This window comes from Bos grunniens, chromosome 17 (genome assembly GCF_055505025.1).
Source record: "Bos grunniens cultivar Pamir isolate PY7600 chromosome 17, Bosgru_T2T1.0, whole genome shotgun sequence".
NCBI lineage: Eukaryota > Metazoa > Chordata > Mammalia > Artiodactyla > Bovidae > Bos > Bos grunniens.
In genome coordinates, this window is record NC_141181.1 from 55,703,672 (window position 1) to 55,723,328 (window position 19,657).

Genomic DNA, 19,657 nt, shown 5'->3' on the forward strand with positions numbered 1-19,657 from the left:
AATTCAACTCTTATTTCTCTTAATTCTCTACCTACAACCAATGAATAGCCACTACTGCTGTCAACTCTAGCTTTTCATAATGAGGAGGTGACAAATGGGCATTGTGTCATGAGGTTCTATTATCCACAGATCTTGGTGATTGGTCAGACGCAATGACAAATGACCCTACAGGCACATTCATTTCTTTGCAAGTTGGAACTGCTTATCTGGGGCAAACTCAGAAAGGCTATTTATCAGTGAGGTGTGAAAGAACTAACTTTGACAAAGCTGCATTTCACAACCTGATGAAATCTCAAAATGTAACAGGTTATTAAAAAAAAATACAAACAAATTAAAGAAAACCTATGGACAAGGTAGTCCTCTATTAACCTGCATAATACCTAAAGCTTACCTCATTTTTATATTCACATAGAAACACGCAGACTCCTAAGAATGAAAATACAAAACCAAGAGAATATCTTTCTGACATCTTTAGAACCGAGGCACATGCAAAATTATGCTTAATGCAACAAGGGAAATGGACTGGATGGCCAAACCTTCTTAAACATTGTTACAACACACAAGTATACTTAATATCAGCTTGCTTTGAGTTTGTCTCTCTATTGCAGTGATTTCCAGTTAGAACTCAAAAGCATCTTTAATAATTCAGGGAATGTCACAAAACCCTTCATCATCAAAAAAATTTTTATTTGATTTTCTAGAATGTGCCCAAGAATATCTACTAAAAAGAGAATGATAGAAGCAGGGGCACAGTTTTATAATGGCAAATAACAATACAGCGTTAAGAAAGGTTGGGAATTACTGTTCTACTAGAATAGCTACTACTGGATAAACAAACACACACAACCCTAGATTTCACACTCAATTTGATTTATAAAAAATAACAGCTATGAATTAGAATTGTGTGTTTGCTGATGAATTCAGCAGTATTTCTAGAATTACATTAATACTCTAGAAGATATCAAGACTTGTAAATGCAAGACGTAGTAAATTAAACATGGCTAGTATCAAACACTTTCAAAAACACAGTTTTTGTGGCAAACAGATTTTTAATATCTTAACTTTTACCTGTGCACTAAACTTTATCAGCACCATATACTGATTTGGAGTAGAGTCTCTGATGATTTTCATTTGTTCAATTACTTCATTAAATGGGGCGACAAACTTCATAAGGTCATGACTGGTCATTGTAGCAGGGACTGTGAGAATACACAGCATGGCACTACGCCTCACATCTTCTTTTAAGGAGGTCATCTTACTAATAAGACAATAATTAGACTGTCTTGAATAGATGAGGTATGGTTAGTTCAAGCAACACTAATCAGACAACTTTTATGTCCAAGGAAAAACAAAATGTAATACTTTATAAATCAATTTAAACAGTTTGTTATCTTACTGGAAAATACTCACCTGGGTAAATGGAGAACCGCTTAAACACATCAGCAACGGACTTTAAGGTAACCTTTGAAATGTTCTACATGATACCCACCACTGATATTTTTTAATCTTCAGTTAAAGGCTTTTAATGGTTATAAACCTACATCAGGCAAATTTGCAGTGTTTTGCTTTCATTCGTTTTTTAATAATCACCATCCTTAGATAACAATAGAAGAACAACTCTATTGAAGAACAAACTTCTCTTGAAGGTTTTTGAAGAGAAAAGACTTCTAAATATAGGAAGGAGAATTCTGAATCATGAAGATGTGACTCTGAAGATTACAGGAAGTGTTGTTGGATTAGAATAGCTAAAAGAAGGGAAAGAAAAATCACCCACAATACAATTTGCTTTTTTCTTCAAACTTTAAACTTTGTATTGGGATATAGTCAGTTAAGAATGTTGTGGTAGTTTCAGGTGAGCAATTTGCTTTTGAAATGCTGCAAACTCACTTCAACAGCTGCAATCCAAAATGGCTACCTGAGTATTCTGTTTCCCAGTGGAGACTGAGCAAACAATTTAGGACAAGGACAGTCTTTAAAGAAATCAGCAACTAATTATTCAAGGAGCTGGTGGCCCAGCTATGTTGATTATATAGCAAAATCTTCCTTTCCTTTGGCCTCCAGAAAGCCTTGTTTGGACCACAAAAAGGAGTTCAAAGATACGATGAAATGGCAACCCATTAAGTGACTTCTTAGCAGTTTCTTTAGTAAAGACTTGGTGGGAATAAGAGACTACATCTATGTTATACATCACTTAGAATTTTTCTTTTCTTTTCTTCCTTCCTTTCAATTTTCCAATCACCTGCATGCCTACCTTCTCAGGGAATATTTTCTTGGGTATTCTCTCAAGTGAATCTGCATGATTCATTCATAAGGCTCTTTTACCCAATTTATGAGATTTAACCATATATAAAATATCTAAGAATTCTTAAGAAAATATCTAAGAATTTAACACACAATATATGAAAGTACTAACCCTTTGAACAAAGCTTAAAATAATCCTTCTCTTCAGGGCAAGAACATTTTCTCCACCCTATGGCAAAAAACAGACAAACTCAAAAGAGAAAAGGATTTTCTTACTTTGTCTTGTACAGATGCATAATACCATGAACTATTTCAACTGAGGGGTTTCCACTGAAGAAGGAAATCTGATCTGGAAGCTGCTTGGATGGAGAATCAAGAGCAGCATTTATACCTTCTTTACTTCTATCTTTACATCTCTGTGCAGTGAGGGATGCTTCTGAAGACTTCCTTTCTTCCACTGTAGCTTCTGGCTCATCTTTCACAAACCAAAAAGTTAGTAGATTATAAACTGATATGAAATATGTGGAAGGATTCCAATTAGATGAGAATTTTAAGTCAGAGTGAAAGAGAAATTGCATTAAGAATTGCATTCACAGAACAGCAGAGTTTTGGGGACATCACAACTTGAAAGTACTCTTTGCCCCCACTCTCCCTGCCCCTCAGAAACTGAAGGATGTTGACTTTACATTGAGAAGTACCATAATAAGGCAGGTGTCTTCCATCATGCACTTCTGAAAGTGTAAGTCGCTCAGTTGTGTCCGACTCTTTGTGACCCTATGGACTATACAGTCCATAGAATTCTCCAGGCCAGAATACTGGAGTGGGTAGCCTCTCCCTTCTCCAGGGGATCTTCCCAACCCAGGGATCGAACCCAGGTCTCCTGCATTGCAGGCAGATTCTTTACCAGCTGAGCCACAAGGGAAGCCCAAGAATCCTGGAGTAGGTAGCCTATCCCTTCTCCAGTGGATCTTCCCAACCTGGGAATTGAACCACGGTCTCCTGCATTGCAGGCGGATTCTTTACCAACTGAGCTATGCACTCCTAAGTGGGACAAATATTCAGGGCTGTTTGAAAGTTTGAAAACCAACCTACCAGTTCTCCACACTGGAGATGCAATACACATCCACTCCCCTGGATGGAGCGAGCTGGCAGAGCAGGGGGAGTCACAACGTGCTTATCTGGATTCAACATGAATCGCCACAGACCTACATGCTAAGTAGCTCTCCTCACTAAGGAGAGTTGTCAACCTACCTTGTTACAAGTAATTTAGAAGAAATATTTAGAGAAACTGAAATCCACACTGACAGTTTCATGTAAGGAACATAGGCAGTAAAAGCTAAAGTATGCTAGAGGTCTTAATCACAGGCTCACTGAACACCACTCCAACACAAGCAACCATGGGTTTACCTTAACAGAAGATAGCCTAGGGTTCTGGAAAGCATACCTGGGTTGGCCTTCATGGTCTCAATGATCACATCTGTCATTTCTCGACGACCAAGATGCTGATGTATGATTGCTGCTTTCTCCCCTGGTGACTTCCCTTCTAAACAGGCTACAGCTGAAGCTAGTGTCTTCTTTTGGATCTCCTCATCAGACATTTCCCCGACTAAAGAATACATGAATAATTAATATCTGATAATAAAACAAGCCTCTTTCCACTCTCAATGTATCCATCCACAGGTTTCCTTTTTCTCTCTGCTGCCTTCCCCCAAGACTATAAGATGCCTTTTGCAGGGTCCTTCTCACTCATCTCTGGGGCTCTGCAGTACTGACAGTCAGTTAATGCCCAGGGCAGTAAACTCAGAAATGCATAGTGGTCCTAGTGGAAATCGTGCATTTTAAAGCAAATGAAGGAGATAAAAGCTTTGATAGTGATCCTGCTCAGATGAACCAACATTTTAGTAACACTTGTACGTGAAACTGTGTTGGACCCCAAATTAGGGCATCAAGTCCACTAATCAACAAAACTTTTAGGGTTAGTCTTCTTAACAACCTGGGTTAGCCTAATCCCACCTTGTCCTGAAAAACTGTGATCATTTTCTTAAATCACTAAAACACACAAAAATGAAAAATAAATTTGGAGATTTGACAGAAATATCCTTAATATAAGCTTTATGTGAAGAGAGATCAAGCCTGTTTTGCCCATCACTGTATCCTCTGTACTTACATCACAGTGCCTGGCACACACTGGAAGCTCTTTAAAGATATGTTGAATAAATTAATGACTCAATGACTGACCCATGTAAAAATGTATATGTCGCTTATGTCAATTAATTCGACTTTCAGAACTCAGTAGCCTATTTAATTATATTCAGTCTTTAGTTTGCAGCTCAAAAATTCACACACTCAGGGAAGTTTCCCACAAGACCATCCCTACCAGCCCCAGGCCTCTTCCCCAAACCAAACACATCCTCTCATGATAGCTTTCCAAACTCCTTTCCAGCTTTCTACCTTCCCTTACTGTACATTTGTCACAGCTGTATCCTACATTTATCCTGTAATTATTTACCTAATCTATCTCCATGAACTGAAGTGAATTGCTGGTGCCCTTAAAGCAGGGACCATGTCTCTTTCCGCACAAAACTAAAGCTCAACAGAGAGTAAGCACTCATAAAGTATTCCTTGAATGATGCGTTGCTGGCTCTTCAAGGAACAGAGCCATACCTGCATTTCCCAGGAGGAGGCTGTGTGACTGGAAATGAAGAGCTCAGACTCTCAAGTCCAGCTCTCTGAGGTAGAATTCCAGTTTTGCCACGGATAGATGTTCCTGGGTAAGGCACTTAATCCCACGGCTTCAGTTCCAGTTTGTAAAAGCCTCATCCACCCATAAAACTAATTGGGTTGTATGAAGATATAGAAAAGTGTGCACACGAGGTGTTTAGTACAGTGCTTGGATATAGGAACTGTACATATTTTCAGTTATAACTACTGCCACCGGGCGCCCAAATGGATCGTTTTTCAAAGAGGAAGAATTTAATTAAACCAGAAGCCGTCAGCGTGCTGGGGATTCCCTGTCTGCCTTCACAAAGCCTGCTGCTGCTGCTGCCGCTGCTAAGTCGCTTCAGTCGTGTCCGACTCTGTGCGACCCCAGAGACGGCAGCCTAGAGAAAATCAATTCGCACAACTAGGCTCTCACCCAGGTTGGAGAGTGCGACGCGCCAAATATAAACAAAGTCCCAGTGGGAAGGCACCAGGAAGGAGGGACCGGCAAAGACTTCCCACAGGTGACACCTGGGAAGAGACTGCCCAAGGATGGTGGGGGGATGAGAGGGATCCCAACCACTTCTCGGCTTCCTCCTGAAGCGGAGGCCCTTGCCCGGACTCAGACTCTGAAAGGACGCGCCCCGGGGCCCAGGCGCGGGCCACGGGGGAGGCGGCGAGGCCGCGGACTCACCGGCAGCGCTGAAGCCGAAGCCGGCGGGGACCGGCGAGTGTTCTGCGAGCTCCAGGCGGATGACAACTAGTGACACACTCATAGGGCAGCCGCTGGCCGGTGAAGGCCCCGGCGGGCTCAGGCGAGGCTGGGAGGCGAGCCTAGAGGTAGAGAGGCCCGGGGCGGGCAGCGCCGCCACCGCCTCAGCGCCGCCGCCACCGCCTCAGCAGCAGCAGCAGCAGCACCTCCGCGAGCAACCCTTTGAGCCACAACAACCTCCACTTCCGCCTCCCGGCCGCCGTCGTTGTCCTGTGAGGTTACGCATGCGCGGGCCTGCGCGCTCTTTGATTGGGTGTGGCGGTAGCCACGTGACTGGTGTTTTCGCTAAGGTGAGCCTGAACCCTGCGTACGGAATCTGGAAGAAATCGTGGAGGAGGCACGTCACGGCAATCTCGGGAGCTGGGCTTTCATTAGGCGGACCGGTGGGTTTGCGTCCAGACCTGAGTTAGCCTACCTGAGAGACCTCGTTCTTAGCCCAGCTCATCTGACGGCGAGGGGTCTCTGACTCCGCGAGGTCTCCCAATTGTCTGAGCCACCCGCACCCTGCAGAGAGCTCTGGCTTCTTTTTGTCCTGTTTGATCTCTCGCTCCAACTGTAGGCAGGGTTGCTTTGGGTCAGCCACTCTTTACAGATCGGTGCTCTGAGGCATAGAGATGAATCCGTTTCTTTCTCTGAGGGCCGATAGGGAGTAGGGACTGTTGGGGTGGTGGGGATACATTGGTGAATAAGATGAACACCCAACTCCCGTTCTTATGGATTTGATCTTGTCCCTAGTTGTGTGACCTTGAGCGAGGTTTTTCATAAAATTGTGTGATATCCTTATACAGCTATGAGGATGAAGCAAGTAGAGGCTGTGACTCTGTTTACATTAATTTTTCTGAGAGTCCGCATTCTTTTCAATATCCCAGACTTGAGATTGAGGACAGGAGGAGAAGGGGGCGACAGAGGATGAGAGGGTTGGATGCATCACCGACCTAGCGGACGTGAGTTTGAGCAAACTATGAGATAGTGAAGGACAGGGAAACCTGGTATCCTGCAGTCCATGGCGTAGCAAGGAGTCCGAAAGGACTTAGCCGCTGAACAACAGACTTGCCTTGGGCACGTGAACATGGAGGGCCACAATCAATACATATATAGCATATATGTGACAGGATGCTAATCGGTATATGTTATCATGACATGTAAGTGTGTCATAGGACACACTGTGTCCTGGACATATGTAGGTGTGTGGACTACAAATCCATATCATGACCACCTGATGTTTATACATGATGACTGCACACTATGAATTAGTTTCAGTGTACACTTTATATCATGATTTCTCAACCTCTGCACTGTTAACATTATTGGACTCACTAAGCCTTTGGGTTGTGTGTATGTCCTACATTTAATGGAATAGTTAGCACCATCCCTGGCCTGACCTACTAGGTACCAGTAGCACCTCCAACTGGTGAGCACCAAAATGTCTCCAGACATTCCCAGATGTCCCCTTGGGGCCAAAATTCCCCGCAGTGGCAGTTGCTGATTTTTGTGGAACTGTATATGTCATATGCATCCCACTATATGTATATAATATATGAGATCTCATGTGAACTTTTTTTTTATAGTATATTACAGTAGCAGATAACATTTAATGGTGTGCCAGGTAATAACTTGAGTGCTTTATTAATACATACTTTATCTCTATGTAGTAGTAAGAATAACTTCATGAGAGAGATACTATAATTTTTCCCATTTTATGGAGGAGGAACCTGAGGCTCAGAGAGAGTCACTTGCTCAGGATCTCACAAGTAGGTAAGCGGCAGAGCTAGACTTTGAATGCAGGGAATCTGATTCCAGAGCCAACACTCAATCTCTACTAAACCACCTCTTTAATATGCAACAACTGGCCTTCTCTAGTGGCTCAGATGGTAAAGAATCTGCCTGCAATGGGGGAGGCATGGGTTCAATCCCTGCGTTGGGAAGATTCCTTGGAGAAGGGAATGACAACCCACTCTAGTATTCTTTCCTGGAGAATCCCATGGACTTAGGAGCCTGGTCCATGGGGTTGCAAAGAGTCAGACACAACTGAGCAACAACACTTTCACTTTTTCACACTGTGTGCATATTTATGAAAGTATAATTTAGATAGCACATCTACATTACACATACTGAGAGGCAGAGAGAGAGAAGATGAATATTGTTTACGGTGGAGAAGGAAGATGCCAGTTCCAGAGAACTACTCACTAGAGATGGGCAAAATGGGCTTGTTACAGTACTCTGTAGCTGCCAAATACTATGCCTGCCACCTGTGTTCCCCTGTTTTCTGATTCATCCAGTTTATTCATCCTTCCAACTCATATTTCTATTCTGATTTTTGGCCTTGCCACACACCTTGCAGGATCTCTGTTCCTTGACCAGGGACTGAACCAGGGCCACAGCAGTGAAAGCCGGAAATCCTATTAGGTGCCCAGGAAGTGAAAGAAAGTGTTGTTGGTTCAGTTGTGTCTGACTCTTTGCAACCCTATGGATTGTAGCCCACCAGGCTCCACTGACCATGGGATTCTCCAGGCAAGAATACTGGAGTGGGTAGCCATTCCCTTCTCTAAGGGATCTCCCCAACCCAGGGATCTGCAGGTCTCCTGCATTGCAGGCAGATTCTTTACTGTCTGAGCCACTAGGGAAGCCAAGGGAACTCCTCCAACTCATGTTTTTACTGAGCACCTGCAACGTGTCTAGATATTATGCCAGGTCCTAGGGGATGGATAGACATGAAAATAAAATAAGGCCTTTCCTTAACAAGTTTACATTTAGAGGAGTAGATAGAGTCAAAAGAACTATGATGGGGTAAGTTGTCTAGTGAAGGTATGGATAAGAAGCAGTGAAAGTGGAAAAAAAAAATTAGTATCAGAGTCTTCCAAGAAAAAGAAAGACTAGCCTCTCTAGAGGAGATAAAGCTGATGCTGTGATGTAAAAATGAGTGGAAATTTACTAGCAAATAAAGCAGACTTCCCTGTAGCTCAAATGGTGAATCTGCTTGTGATGCAGGAGACCAGGGTTTGATCCCTGGGTTGGGAAGTTCCTCTGGAGAAGAGAATGGCAACCCACTCTAGTATTCTTGCCTGGAGAATTCCATGGACAGAGAAGCCTGGCAGGCTACAGTCCATTGGGTCACAAAGAGTTGGACACAACTGAGCAATTAACACACAAAAACCAGGCAGAGGCGTTCCAGTCAGTGGGCAGGTTGCACGGAGTTACCAGGATGTATGGTATGAGAAATCACAACCTTTTCCTGCTCTGAAGAGAGCACTGGGAAGTAAGAACAGCCCATCATCTCTAGTTGGAAGGAAGAAGCAGCTAGTTGTGGGAGCCCACTCATCCATTAGCTGGAGTATAAGGAGGACAGTGTCTTCAATGAGAATAAAAGTCACCCCTTCAGTATGAAAGTCAGCCCTTTTCATCTCTGTTAAGCCCTCATACAGAACTTGTTAACACTTTTGGAACCTATAAATAAATTTCTCCTTCCGTCATTGACTTTGGCCTTGGCACAGAACATAAGTAAAACCCAAAATGCAAATCAATCTGCCTTTTCATTTCAGCATTCGTGCCCCAATCCAGCAAATTTCCAACTACATAAGAAACACGTTATATCATCTTGAACTTTTACTTCCTAAGAGTTCTTTCTTTAGATTCTTCATACTTTATTTAGTCCTTACGGTGGCACTGAGGTGACTCCCATGAACATGCAGGCTGTCTTACCAACCTGTTTTGCTCTAACTGGCTTCTTAGTTTTTTAACCATAGACATCACATGAGAAACCAAGATTTTCAAGTGGAACTGACTGCAAGTAGAATTTTTTGTTGTTGTTCTTTTCCCCAGGTTTTTATTTCAGACCTAAAAAAAATTGAAAGAATAGTACAATGATCTCTCATATACCTTTCATCACACGCTCTTCACTAATTATTAACATTTTGCCACATTTATGTCTATTCATGTGAAAATGTTTGTATATATGTATACATGTACCTGTTATATGTATGTTTTTCTTTCCCCTGAACTTGTTGAAAGTAAGTTTAGAAAAGAGGCAGTGAAGATCAGGAGGTCATCGCCCTGCTCTGTAGGAGGGATGATAGTGTGGTGGCATTGTGAGTGCTAGGAGGAGGTGAGTACAGGGCACCCTGAGAAAGTACAGGAGAGACTGCTCATCTACCTCTTCTCAGGGCCAGAAGAGGTTTCATGAAGGAAGTGACAGGCAAACTACAACCTGAGGGACAATGGGCAGTTATCCAGGTAATGGATGGAAGGGAGCATTCAGGCCAGGGCAACAGCCTCACATGGAAGTGAGTGTCGAGATCACCCAGGCTAAGGTGAAGTACAAAGGAGAGCTGCTGCCCAAAGGGGAGAAGAAATTCCCGGCCTTTTCAGGCAGCTTGAGGAGCTGAGAGTTTATTGTGAGGACGATGGGGAATCACTGGAGATTTTAAATGGGGGTAGGACATGATCAAATTTGCAATTTTGAATGAAGAGGCAAGGGGACCACTTAGGAGGCTGCTGCAAAGGTCTGTGGGTGAGATCACACAGTGAGTGGAGAGGTAGATCGAAATCTTCCAGAGGAAAGACTGGTCGCACCAAGCACCAGAATGGAGGTGTGTGACTAGGGGACTGGGGTGAGTCTAATTGTCTAGCTTGGGTTGCTGGGGAAATGGTGGAGCCCTTTGCTGGGCCAAGGACCCTAGGAAAGGAGTTGTCATGGAGGGCAGAGACAGTGAGTTCAGCTCTGGTTGTGTCTGAAATGCTGGTTGGAAGTCAGAGTAGACATGCCTGAGTGCCAGGACGGAGGTCTGCTTGGAGGCAGTGAAGGCTAATCATGTCCTGTTTCTGCTTCACAGCCTTGGCCCCAACATGTGCCTAAGGCAGCTTCTGCAGTCCTCCCAGCTCCAGCGGGCTTGGAGGGCGGCCTTCCTGAAACACGTCCAGGGCAGGCACCCGGGAGCCTGGAGATGGACACATTCTGGAGGCGGCCCCTACAGAGCAGTGATTTTTGACATGGGCGGAGTTCTGCTTCCTTCTCCAGGGAGAGTGGCTGCAGGTGAGCTCTTCATTCTCCTTCACCTTTAGAGACTGGGGTGTGTGGGGGTGGGGGAAAGGAGGTGGTGAGGGGAGATGACAGTGTGCCTCAGTGGGTGCTATTCTTGCTCTTGAATCAAATTCCAAGCAACAGTAGTGCTGCTGAGGATCTTGGGCAAGTGGTTTCACTTCTCTGAGTCAGTTTCCTCATCATTAGATTAATGCTAATGATAGTACATACTTCTTTGGGGTTTGGGGAGCATTAAGTGAGATCATTCATAGAAAGCACTTGATTAGCAGAATGAGTGCTTGGCTCATCCGAAATTCTCAGTAAATGACGAACTGTCATTGTTATGGGTAGAATTTAATTACCTTTCCCTGAGAACTGCTTCTGAATGCTGTAATCTCCCCTCCCTGCTTTGATTGCAGTCTTTCCTCTTCCACCAACCTCCCTCTACACCTGCTTTTATTACTATAAAATCAAACCTATAGGTTCTGATCATTTCTTTATCTGTCCTTCCTAACAGAACAGTGACTGAAGAAGGCAGAAGTTGATTTATTTTGTATATGAAAGCTAGGTATGTGGTCTGGGCTAGTATGTTGCTATATGATATCAGAGCTGTGGGCTCTTTCTATAGTGTCATTCTGCTATGGGTATTGTTCATTTCCAGTCTTACCTTATGGTCTCTGCTGGCTGCTTCATCTCTTGCTGTCACATTATCATTACAGCCAGCAGGAATGGAGATGGACCTTTCTTTTTGACCTGTACTGCTGGCTGATTAGGCAGTTCTCCATGCTAAGTCAACCTAAGTTCAGTTTTTCTGTGACCTTGGTCAAAAAATTACCTGGGTATACAAACTGCTGAGGTGAGCCTTTTTTGTTTCCTTCTAATTGCTTCAGCTCTAAGCTGAGCCCTAAGCTTTGCTTTTCCTCCACTCTTATTCTTCTTGCATTTACCCCAGGCCTGTTCCACACTCCCTGAGTCATTGTACTCCCCTACCCCAATCCTTCCTGCTTGGAAACATAAAGATCACTGGGCAAGAGTTTTCTTGACTTTCTCCAGAATATCTTGAGAAGCTACTTGCTTCTCTCCACTCCCATGGCCTCTGCCCAAGTTTAAATCCCCGACTTGTTCTACCTTTGAAATCATATCAGCTACCTGCGTCCTCTCTATGACTCTGGTCCTTTGGCTTTTTTGCACCACCCTCCACACAGCCCCCAGAATTAGTTTTCTAAAACATGCATCCGGGACTTCTCTCGCTGTCCAGAGGTTAGGACTCCATGCTTTCACTGCAGGGGGTGAGAGTTTGATCCCTGGTCAGGGAACCAAGATCTCACATGATGCCAAAATAACCCCACACATACACACATCTTACCCCTTCACTCTCCTGCTTCAAATCCTTGAGTGCCTGCACTCTGTCTCTTAGATTAAGTTGGGAAGCTTTTGTCTGGCATTAGGGGCCTCTTACAATTAGCCCACATACCCTTGTACCACACAACTTCCCACATGTGCCCACATTTCAACCATTTGATGTTCTTTAAACACATCTGCACCCCTGCACCTTTGCAAGTTCTGTTCCACCTGCTGGCAGCTACCCTTCCTTGCATCCTCTGTGTGCTCAAATCCTACCTATACTTTAATGACTAGTTAAATGGTATGGTGTTCAGCATGGTGCCTAAAATCTTTGAGCCCTCAGTAAATCAGATGATGGTTGTTATTATTGACTTCTCTTCTGTCAAGACTCCTCTGACCTCCTTGCCTGGCAGAATGTCCCTGGATAGCAGCTTTCCAGTTCAGCTTAACACCAAGGGGTGTTTTAGCTGGCTATGGGATGTGTTCCTATCTCCTCTGTGGAGCAGTTAGAATTGGGGACCATGGGTCTGGGATGTGTTAACTTCACTTTTCCAGTGTCAGCTCAGAGCTGGTTCAGGTGTTCATTCAGTAAAGGTTTGTTGGATGGATAAAGAAGGAAATAATAATGCCTTCTACTTTCTCCTTGTTGTTTTTCTTGACTGGAACTCCTAATGTTATTTATTCATTAAAAAGGCCTATGGGACTTTCCTGGTGGTCAGTGGTAGTTAATAATCTGCCTTACAATGCAGGAGATTTGGGTTTGATCTCAGTCGGGGAGCTAAGACCCCACATGCCTCAGGGCAACTAACCCCAAGTGCTGCAACAGAGATCCGCCTGCCACAAGTAAGACACGATGCAGTCAATAATAAACAAATAAATTTTTAAAAACTGCCATCCCAGATAAAACAAAATGACCCATATCAAGGGTCACTGGAGCAGCAAGTACTAGAATTCAGATCACCTCTAATGGCATACTTTTTTTTACATTTAAGCCAGAGGTCAGTCAGTCAGCTATAGCCTGTGGACCAAATCTGGTCTGTTGTATGGTTTTGTATAGTTCATCAGCCAAGAATGGTTTTTATGTTTTGAAATAATTAAAAATGTCAAAACAAGAATATTATTCTGTGGCATGTGGAAATTATACAAAATTCTAATTTCAGTATCCATAAAAATGAAGTTGTGTTGGAACACAGCCGTGTTCATTCATTTACATAGTGTCCATCTGTGGCCCTTCTCACAAAGTTTGCAAGGCCCTGATTTCAGCTATTAGTTTACTATAAAATCAGTGTACACAAAAAATTAAATAAGAGTACAGCCCAAACATTTTAGCATAGCATTCAGGGAGTGTCATATGATCAGACTGCTTAATTTTTGTCAGTGTGATGGATAAAAGGCTATCTCTGTGTGTTTTTTCCCCTCTGTATGTTATTTTAATATTCAGGTTGAATGCTTTTTTTGTATATTAATTGGTCATTTTTCCCTTTCTGTGAATTGCTCATTTTTATTGTTGATTTGCAATAATAAACTTTTGTCATATCACATACAAATATTTCTCTGTTCTGGGGCTTCTCTTTTATTTTATGATAATGTTTTTGCTGTACAAGAGTTTTCATTTTTGATATCAAGAAAATCATCTGTTTTTTTCTATGTCTTGAGTTTTATGAGTCTTGGCTAAGAAAAATATATTCAAATAAAGATGTTCTGTATTGTTTTGGAGTTTTTTCTGATTTGGGTATTTAATCTGTTGGGAATTTTTGTGGTGGTATGAAAAAGAGATTTAATTAAATTTTTTCCTTATAGAAACTCATTATGACAGTCTCATTTATTGAATAGTCAGTTCTAAAAGTATATAAACTATGAAGATAAATTTCCTGCTTGCTCCTCCACTACTTTTCAATCAGTTCCAGACTTCATTCATTATCACTGTGAAAAGTTTATTGTTTATATTTCAAAAAATTTCATCTATGTATTTGAGAATGGGTGTGTGTGTGTTTGTGTGTGTGTGTGGAAAACGTGCATACCAAAACTGAATCATACTGTACAAACTGTTCGGTCCATTTTCTTTTTTTTTGACTCAGTATAATATCTTTGCAACTTTTCCACATCAGTAGGCATAAGTCTAGTTCAGGGATTAGCAAACTCTTTCTGTCAAGGACTAGATAGACTTTCAGGGCCATAATGGCTCTATCACAACTATTCAGCTCTAGTGTTAGAGCCAGAAACAGCCCTGGACAGTGGTAAACAAGTAGGTGTGGTTGTGTTCCAATAAAACTTTATTTACAAAAAAACAGATGGGAGACAGATTTGGCCCCCAGGCCATAATTTTCTGACCTTTGGCCTAGTTTATACATTTCAACATTTACATGGTATTCCATTATATGGGTGTACCATGGTTGATTTAACCAGCCCTTTATTAACATACATGTAAGTTTCTAGTTTTTGTTATGAGCAGTTCTGCCCAATAGCCATGTACATAATTTTTGCTTACTTTTATAAATACATCTGTGGGAGAAATTCCTGAAAGCAGAATTATCACATCAAATGTAAATGTACATTTAAAATATTGTATTCGGGACTTCCCTGGTGGTCTGGTGGCTAAGACTCTGTGCTCCCAATGCAGGGGACCCAGGTTCGATCCCTGGTCAGGGAACTAGATCCCATATGCCACAACTAAGAGTTGGCCTGTTAAAATTAAAGATCTTGCCTGCCACAATGAAGATCCTGTGTGCCACAATTAAGACCTGGCATAGCCAAATGAATAAATAAATATTTAAAAGTAAAATAAAATGTTGCACTCCATAGAGGTTGTGCTTATTTACACCCCCATCAACAGCATAGGAGAGTGCCCCTTTGCTTGCATGCTTGCCAACTCTTAAGATCCTAAAAATTGCTCTAACTTTAGTTCTAAAATTAAAGAGGTATTATTATTTGGATTGAGTTTTATAAGTTTTGCTGTTCTCAAAAGACATTCTGAGTTGGTCACATTGGTGATTTCTGAAGAATGGGATTACTTTGTCATTTTACTTTCTTTTTTAAACCTTTCTATATTGTCTGAAATATTTTCAATGCAAGGCACTGCTTTATTGAAAGAAAATGTATAAAGTATACTAGGTCTTAGATATCATTATGAATGCTATATATATTTTTGCCTCATAGCAGCTGTATTGTAGAAAGAAACATCTTTGTTAAAAAAAAAGCAATTCCTATACAAATGCTCACAGTAGAAACAATACTGATCCACCACCCACTGCCTTAGCTCTCTGTGGACCAAAATTTTCTTCTTTATTCTATAAAACAACACCCCCAAGTGAATGTTTCAGTGTACCGGCTACACTGCCCTGAAGGATTACTACAGCCTACAAAATGAAGGGCTTGTTTTGGAGTGCTGTCAAAATCTGGTTTATTCCCTCATGTACTTCCTAACCATGTGCCAGGATCATGTGAGTGACCTAATACATATGAACCAGCTAATAAGAGACCAGGGAAGAAAATTCATAATGTAGTGTCCAGCATCATCTCAAGCTGGTGGCATGGACTGATGCTTGGCAGCAGTGTCCCCTCAGTCACACAAATTATTACGGCTGTTCCCTGGGAGCTCTAAGGCTGAGATTTTCCATTTCCTGAATTTCTCTGAATTCCCAATAGATCCCACCTGGCACCACAGTGATGCCACAGAACCTGTATGGTAATTACCCTGTTCCCCAAACTTCAGCTGTTTGTCCATATATCGTTTCACTTACCATGTGTTTCACTTTTGGTAGAGTGGGAGGTACAGAATCATATCCCTTCTGGAACTATAGTGAAGGCCTTGATCTCAGGTGGCGAAAATGGGCCCTGGATGAAATTTATGAGAGCAGAGATAACAACAGAAGATTTCTTACAAGAATTTGGGAGACTTTGCCCTGAAATTGTGAGTGATAAACATATTTTCCATATTCTTTTCGTCTACAATAGTGGGTGCAACACTCATCCATTAAATTGGTTAAACTAAAAACAAAGAAGAGAAAACCTGATAACCCCTTATAAGATTTTAAGCTATTTCTTCCACCCCTAGGTACTCAATTTTAACTGCATGAATGAAAAATAAAAATATTATATACCCTGCCCCTCCATAAGCTATTGTTTATATGACCCTGGAATTGTTACATAATGGCTTTGATCAGAAAGCTTGTTTAACGCAGTGATAACATTGAGCCTTTCTCTGGACTATGCATTGTTCTAAGCTCTTTATTTATATTAACTCACATACCTTCACAATAACCCTGCTAAAATATAATTTAAAATATAGTCAAGTTCTATGGATGGATGGTGGGTTTGATTGCACAACAATGAATGTACTTAATGTCACTCAGAGGGCTTAAAATACTAAATTAGATGTTATGTGTTTTTATAATTTAAATATTTAAATAAGCTTGTATTTAAATATATAAATATACATAGAAAACCTTATGCTAAGTGATAGAACGAAGCCAATACAAAAAGACCACATAATATACAGTTCTACTTATATGAAGTATCCAGAACGGGTAAATCTTTAGAAACAGAAAGTAGAGTTGTTATTCTCTAGGTCTAGGAGTATTGGGGTGGTGGAGGCGCCAAATGGGTAGTGACTGCTAATGGATATGGGTTTCTTTTTAGGGTGATAAAAATGTTCTAAAACTGACTGTGGTGATGGTTGTATAACTTTATGAATATATTAAGAAGCACTGAATTTTACAGTTAAGTGGGTCAGCTGTGTGATATGTGAACTGTATTTCAATAAAGCTGTTGGGAAAGATGAGGACAGGAGAAGAAGGGGATGACAGAGGTTAAGATGCTTGGATGGCATCACTGCCTCAATGGACATGAGTTTGAGCAAACTCTGGGAGATAGTAAAGGACAGGAAATCCTGGCATGCTGCAGTCCATGGGGTCACAGAGAATTGGATATGACTGAGTAACTTAACAGGAGAAGGCAATGGCACCCCACTCCAGTACTTTTGCCTAGAAAATCCCATGGACAGAGGAGCCTGATAGGTTGCAGTCCATGGGGTCGCTAGAGTCGGACATGACTGAGCGACTTCACTTTCACTTTTCACTTTCATGCATTGGAGAAGGAAATGGCAACCCACTCCAGTGTTCTTGCCTAGAGAATCCCAGGGACGGCGGAGCCTGGTGGGCTGCCATCTATGGGGTCGCACAGAGTTGGACACGACTGAAGCGACTTAGCAGCAGCAGAGTAACTTAACAATAACATGAAACTGTTGTGAAATGTGTGTGTGTGTGTGTATAATATAGCAGACTCACCACTGCAGATTTTGAAATATGATAAAGTAAGAGTTTTCAAAACCCAAACAGATAGAATTTGGACACACAAAAAGTGATCAGAAATTGACCTTCAGTGCATAATGGTGAAGCTCAGGCAATGCAGAATCATCAAATGTCTTCTGAATTCCCCAAAGGAATCAAATAAAAATTAAACTACATCTGCTTAATTCACTTTTAGAGTTTAATGTATCTTCTTAGAGTCTTCTGAATCTTTTTAAAAATTGACAGTCAGTGAGTGAAATGAAGAACTCATTTAGGGACTTCCCTGATGGCCCAGTAATAGGGAATCTGCCTAGCAACATGGGATGCAGGTTCGATCCCTGGTCCCAGAAGAGATTCCACATGCTGCAGGGCAATTAAGCCCACAGTGCACAACTAGACTCGATGCAGCCAAATAAGTAAATAAATACTTATTTTACAAAACTCATTTAACTGGAATGTTGATGTAAATAGCTCCATTCCCTAATGACTCATGTTTTACAACCTTATATGCAAAGTTCTGCACCAGGGCTGAAAGAGAATTCCTTTTGGCAGCAAGCCAGAGGCCTGGGTTAGTGGCAGGAAGCCTGAAATACGTGTTTTTCTGTGTTGGTGATAAGCTGTTCTTACTCTTAATGATGGCTGGTTCTCTTCTCTGCTGCTGCTGCTGCTAAGTCGCTTCAGTCGTGTCTGACCCTGTGCGACCCCATAGACGGCAGCCCAGCAGGCTGCCCCGTCCCTGGGATTCTCCAGGCAAGAATACTGGAGTGGGTTGCCATTTCCTTCTCCAATGCATGAAAGTGAAAAGTGAAAGTGAAGTCACTCAGTCGTGTCCGACTCTTAGCGACCCCATGGACTGCAGCCTACCAGGCTCCTCCATCCATGGGATTTTCCAGGCAAGAGTACTGGAATGGGGTGCCACTGCCTTCTCTGCTCTTCTCTCCCTACCTCCAATCTTAGTCAAAGACCTCCGTGCCCGTGGACTCCTTTTTCTCTCTGCTGACCAGTGAGCGAGTGGCGAAGCAGTTCCCAGTGATGACTGAGGCCATAACTCAGATTCGGGCTAAAGGCCTTCAGATTGCAGTCTTGAGCAATAATTTTTATCTTCCCAATGGGAAGAGCTTTTTGCCCCTGGACTGGAAACAATTTGATGTGATAAGCTGACAGGCAGAGGATGAGATGGCTGGATGGCATCACTGACTCGATGGACGTGAGTCTGAGTGAACTCCGGGAGTTTGTGATGGACAGGGAGGCCTGGCGTGCTGTGATTCATGGGGTCGCAAAGAGTCAGACAGGACTGAGTGACTGAACTGAACTGAACTGAAGCTGACAGGGATCCAGAACAATCTGAATCAAGTCTCTGTCTTTACTTTAGGATGTAGCATTAACGCTGCCTCTCAGTAGGTCTTGAGTGGATGGGACGGTTATTCACACAGTTGACTGAGTTAGGATTAGACAGATAGGTGGGAAAGAGGACTTGCAAAGTATCACTGAGCTGTGAGCAAGGTCATTTATGGGCTTTGATAACTGGGTGAAACCTCAGCTTCAGAGATTCTCTTTCATTCTGGACTTGAACCTAGTCATTAGATAACACATGCACTTTATCAGCCCTTACCCTTTGACCTTTTCAAAGACCAACCCCCTTGCCCTCTATTTCTATGGCATTAATCCTTAGACCAGTGCTGTGCAAACAAACTTACTGCAGCAAAGGAAATGTCTAGTATGGTTGCTACTATCATACATGACTGTTATATGCTTGAAATGTGGCTAGTGGCCCTGAGAGGCTGAATTCTATTTCATTGCAACTCAAATGTAAATCATCCCACCATATGAGACAGTGCATAAAGGGCCAGACTATCAAAGTACCTGAGAAGACTGTGAGTCAGGAGATGGTCTTCTGTGCCAGGAGGTTACTTCTGTGAAAGACTCTCCATTTTCCTAAAAGGAAGTATATGATTATTCTGGTACAAATAAGAATTATTGATAGATGACTGGCTTAAACTTCATTCAGTCAGAAAACACATTCTTACACAGCAGTGGCTGTGTGCTGGGCACTAGCTAGGTGTGAAGGGCTACTGTGTTCAATGTGACTGACATAAGCCCTGCCCTCTGGAATATATGTTTGCCACATTTTAGGTGGTCAGTTGCCACATGTGGCTAGTGGCTACTATGTCGGACTGGGCAGTATAGCATTTCCGTGATTATAGAAAGTTCTGTTGGATAGTGCTATTTTAGAACATGAAATCTAGTTGGATAACAGGCACAAATATGGGAGATTAAGCACCCAACCTAATACTC

The 19,657-nt window shown here is 42.3% G+C and overlaps 2 protein-coding genes and 1 long non-coding RNA gene across 23 annotated transcripts in view; 1 reads left to right on the forward strand and 2 right to left on the reverse strand.

The window, feature by feature from the left end:
- BRAP (BRCA1 associated protein) overlaps positions 1-5,904 on the reverse strand; it is a 31,708-nt gene extending 25,804 nt beyond the window's left edge. The window contains exons 1-4 of one of the 2 annotated variants that reach the window (XM_086347843.1): positions 5,636-5,904; positions 3,686-3,847; positions 2,414-2,470; positions 1,069-1,258 (exon numbers count right to left, since the gene is read on the reverse strand). In XM_086347843.1, coding sequence (XP_086203969.1) covers positions 1,069-1,254 — 186 coding nt within the window. In that variant the 5' untranslated portion in view covers positions 1,255-1,258; positions 2,414-2,470; positions 3,686-3,847; positions 5,636-5,904. Of the gene's footprint in view, positions 1-1,068; positions 1,259-2,413; positions 2,471-2,517; positions 2,717-3,685; positions 3,848-5,635 lie in introns of both variants that reach the window. The other variant, XM_086347842.1, reaches the window with a different exon arrangement.
- A 56-nt stretch (positions 5,905-5,960) lies between these two features.
- ACAD10 (acyl-CoA dehydrogenase family member 10) overlaps positions 5,961-19,657 on the forward strand; it is a 51,598-nt gene continuing 37,901 nt past the window's right edge. For 7 of the 20 annotated variants that reach the window (XR_015144509.1, XR_015144513.1, XR_015144510.1 and 4 more), the window contains exons 1-2: positions 5,961-6,096; positions 10,543-10,742. Coding sequence is in view for 2 of the 20 variants with exons in the window: in XM_086347818.1 (XP_086203944.1) it covers positions 10,556-10,742 (187 nt within the window). In the remaining 18 variants the exon portion in view is untranslated. Of the gene's footprint in view, positions 6,097-10,542; positions 10,743-15,835; positions 15,985-19,657 lie in introns of all 20 variants that reach the window. The other 13 variants (XR_015144507.1, XR_015144512.1, XR_015144508.1 and 10 more) reach the window with 8 other exon arrangements.
- LOC147355453 (uncharacterized) lies at positions 9,302-15,911 on the reverse strand. Its single transcript, XR_015144534.1, has 2 exons — positions 15,815-15,911; positions 9,302-9,547 (listed from the first exon to the last, which is right to left on the reverse strand). It is a non-coding gene; the product is annotated as an uncharacterized LOC147355453 (long non-coding RNA).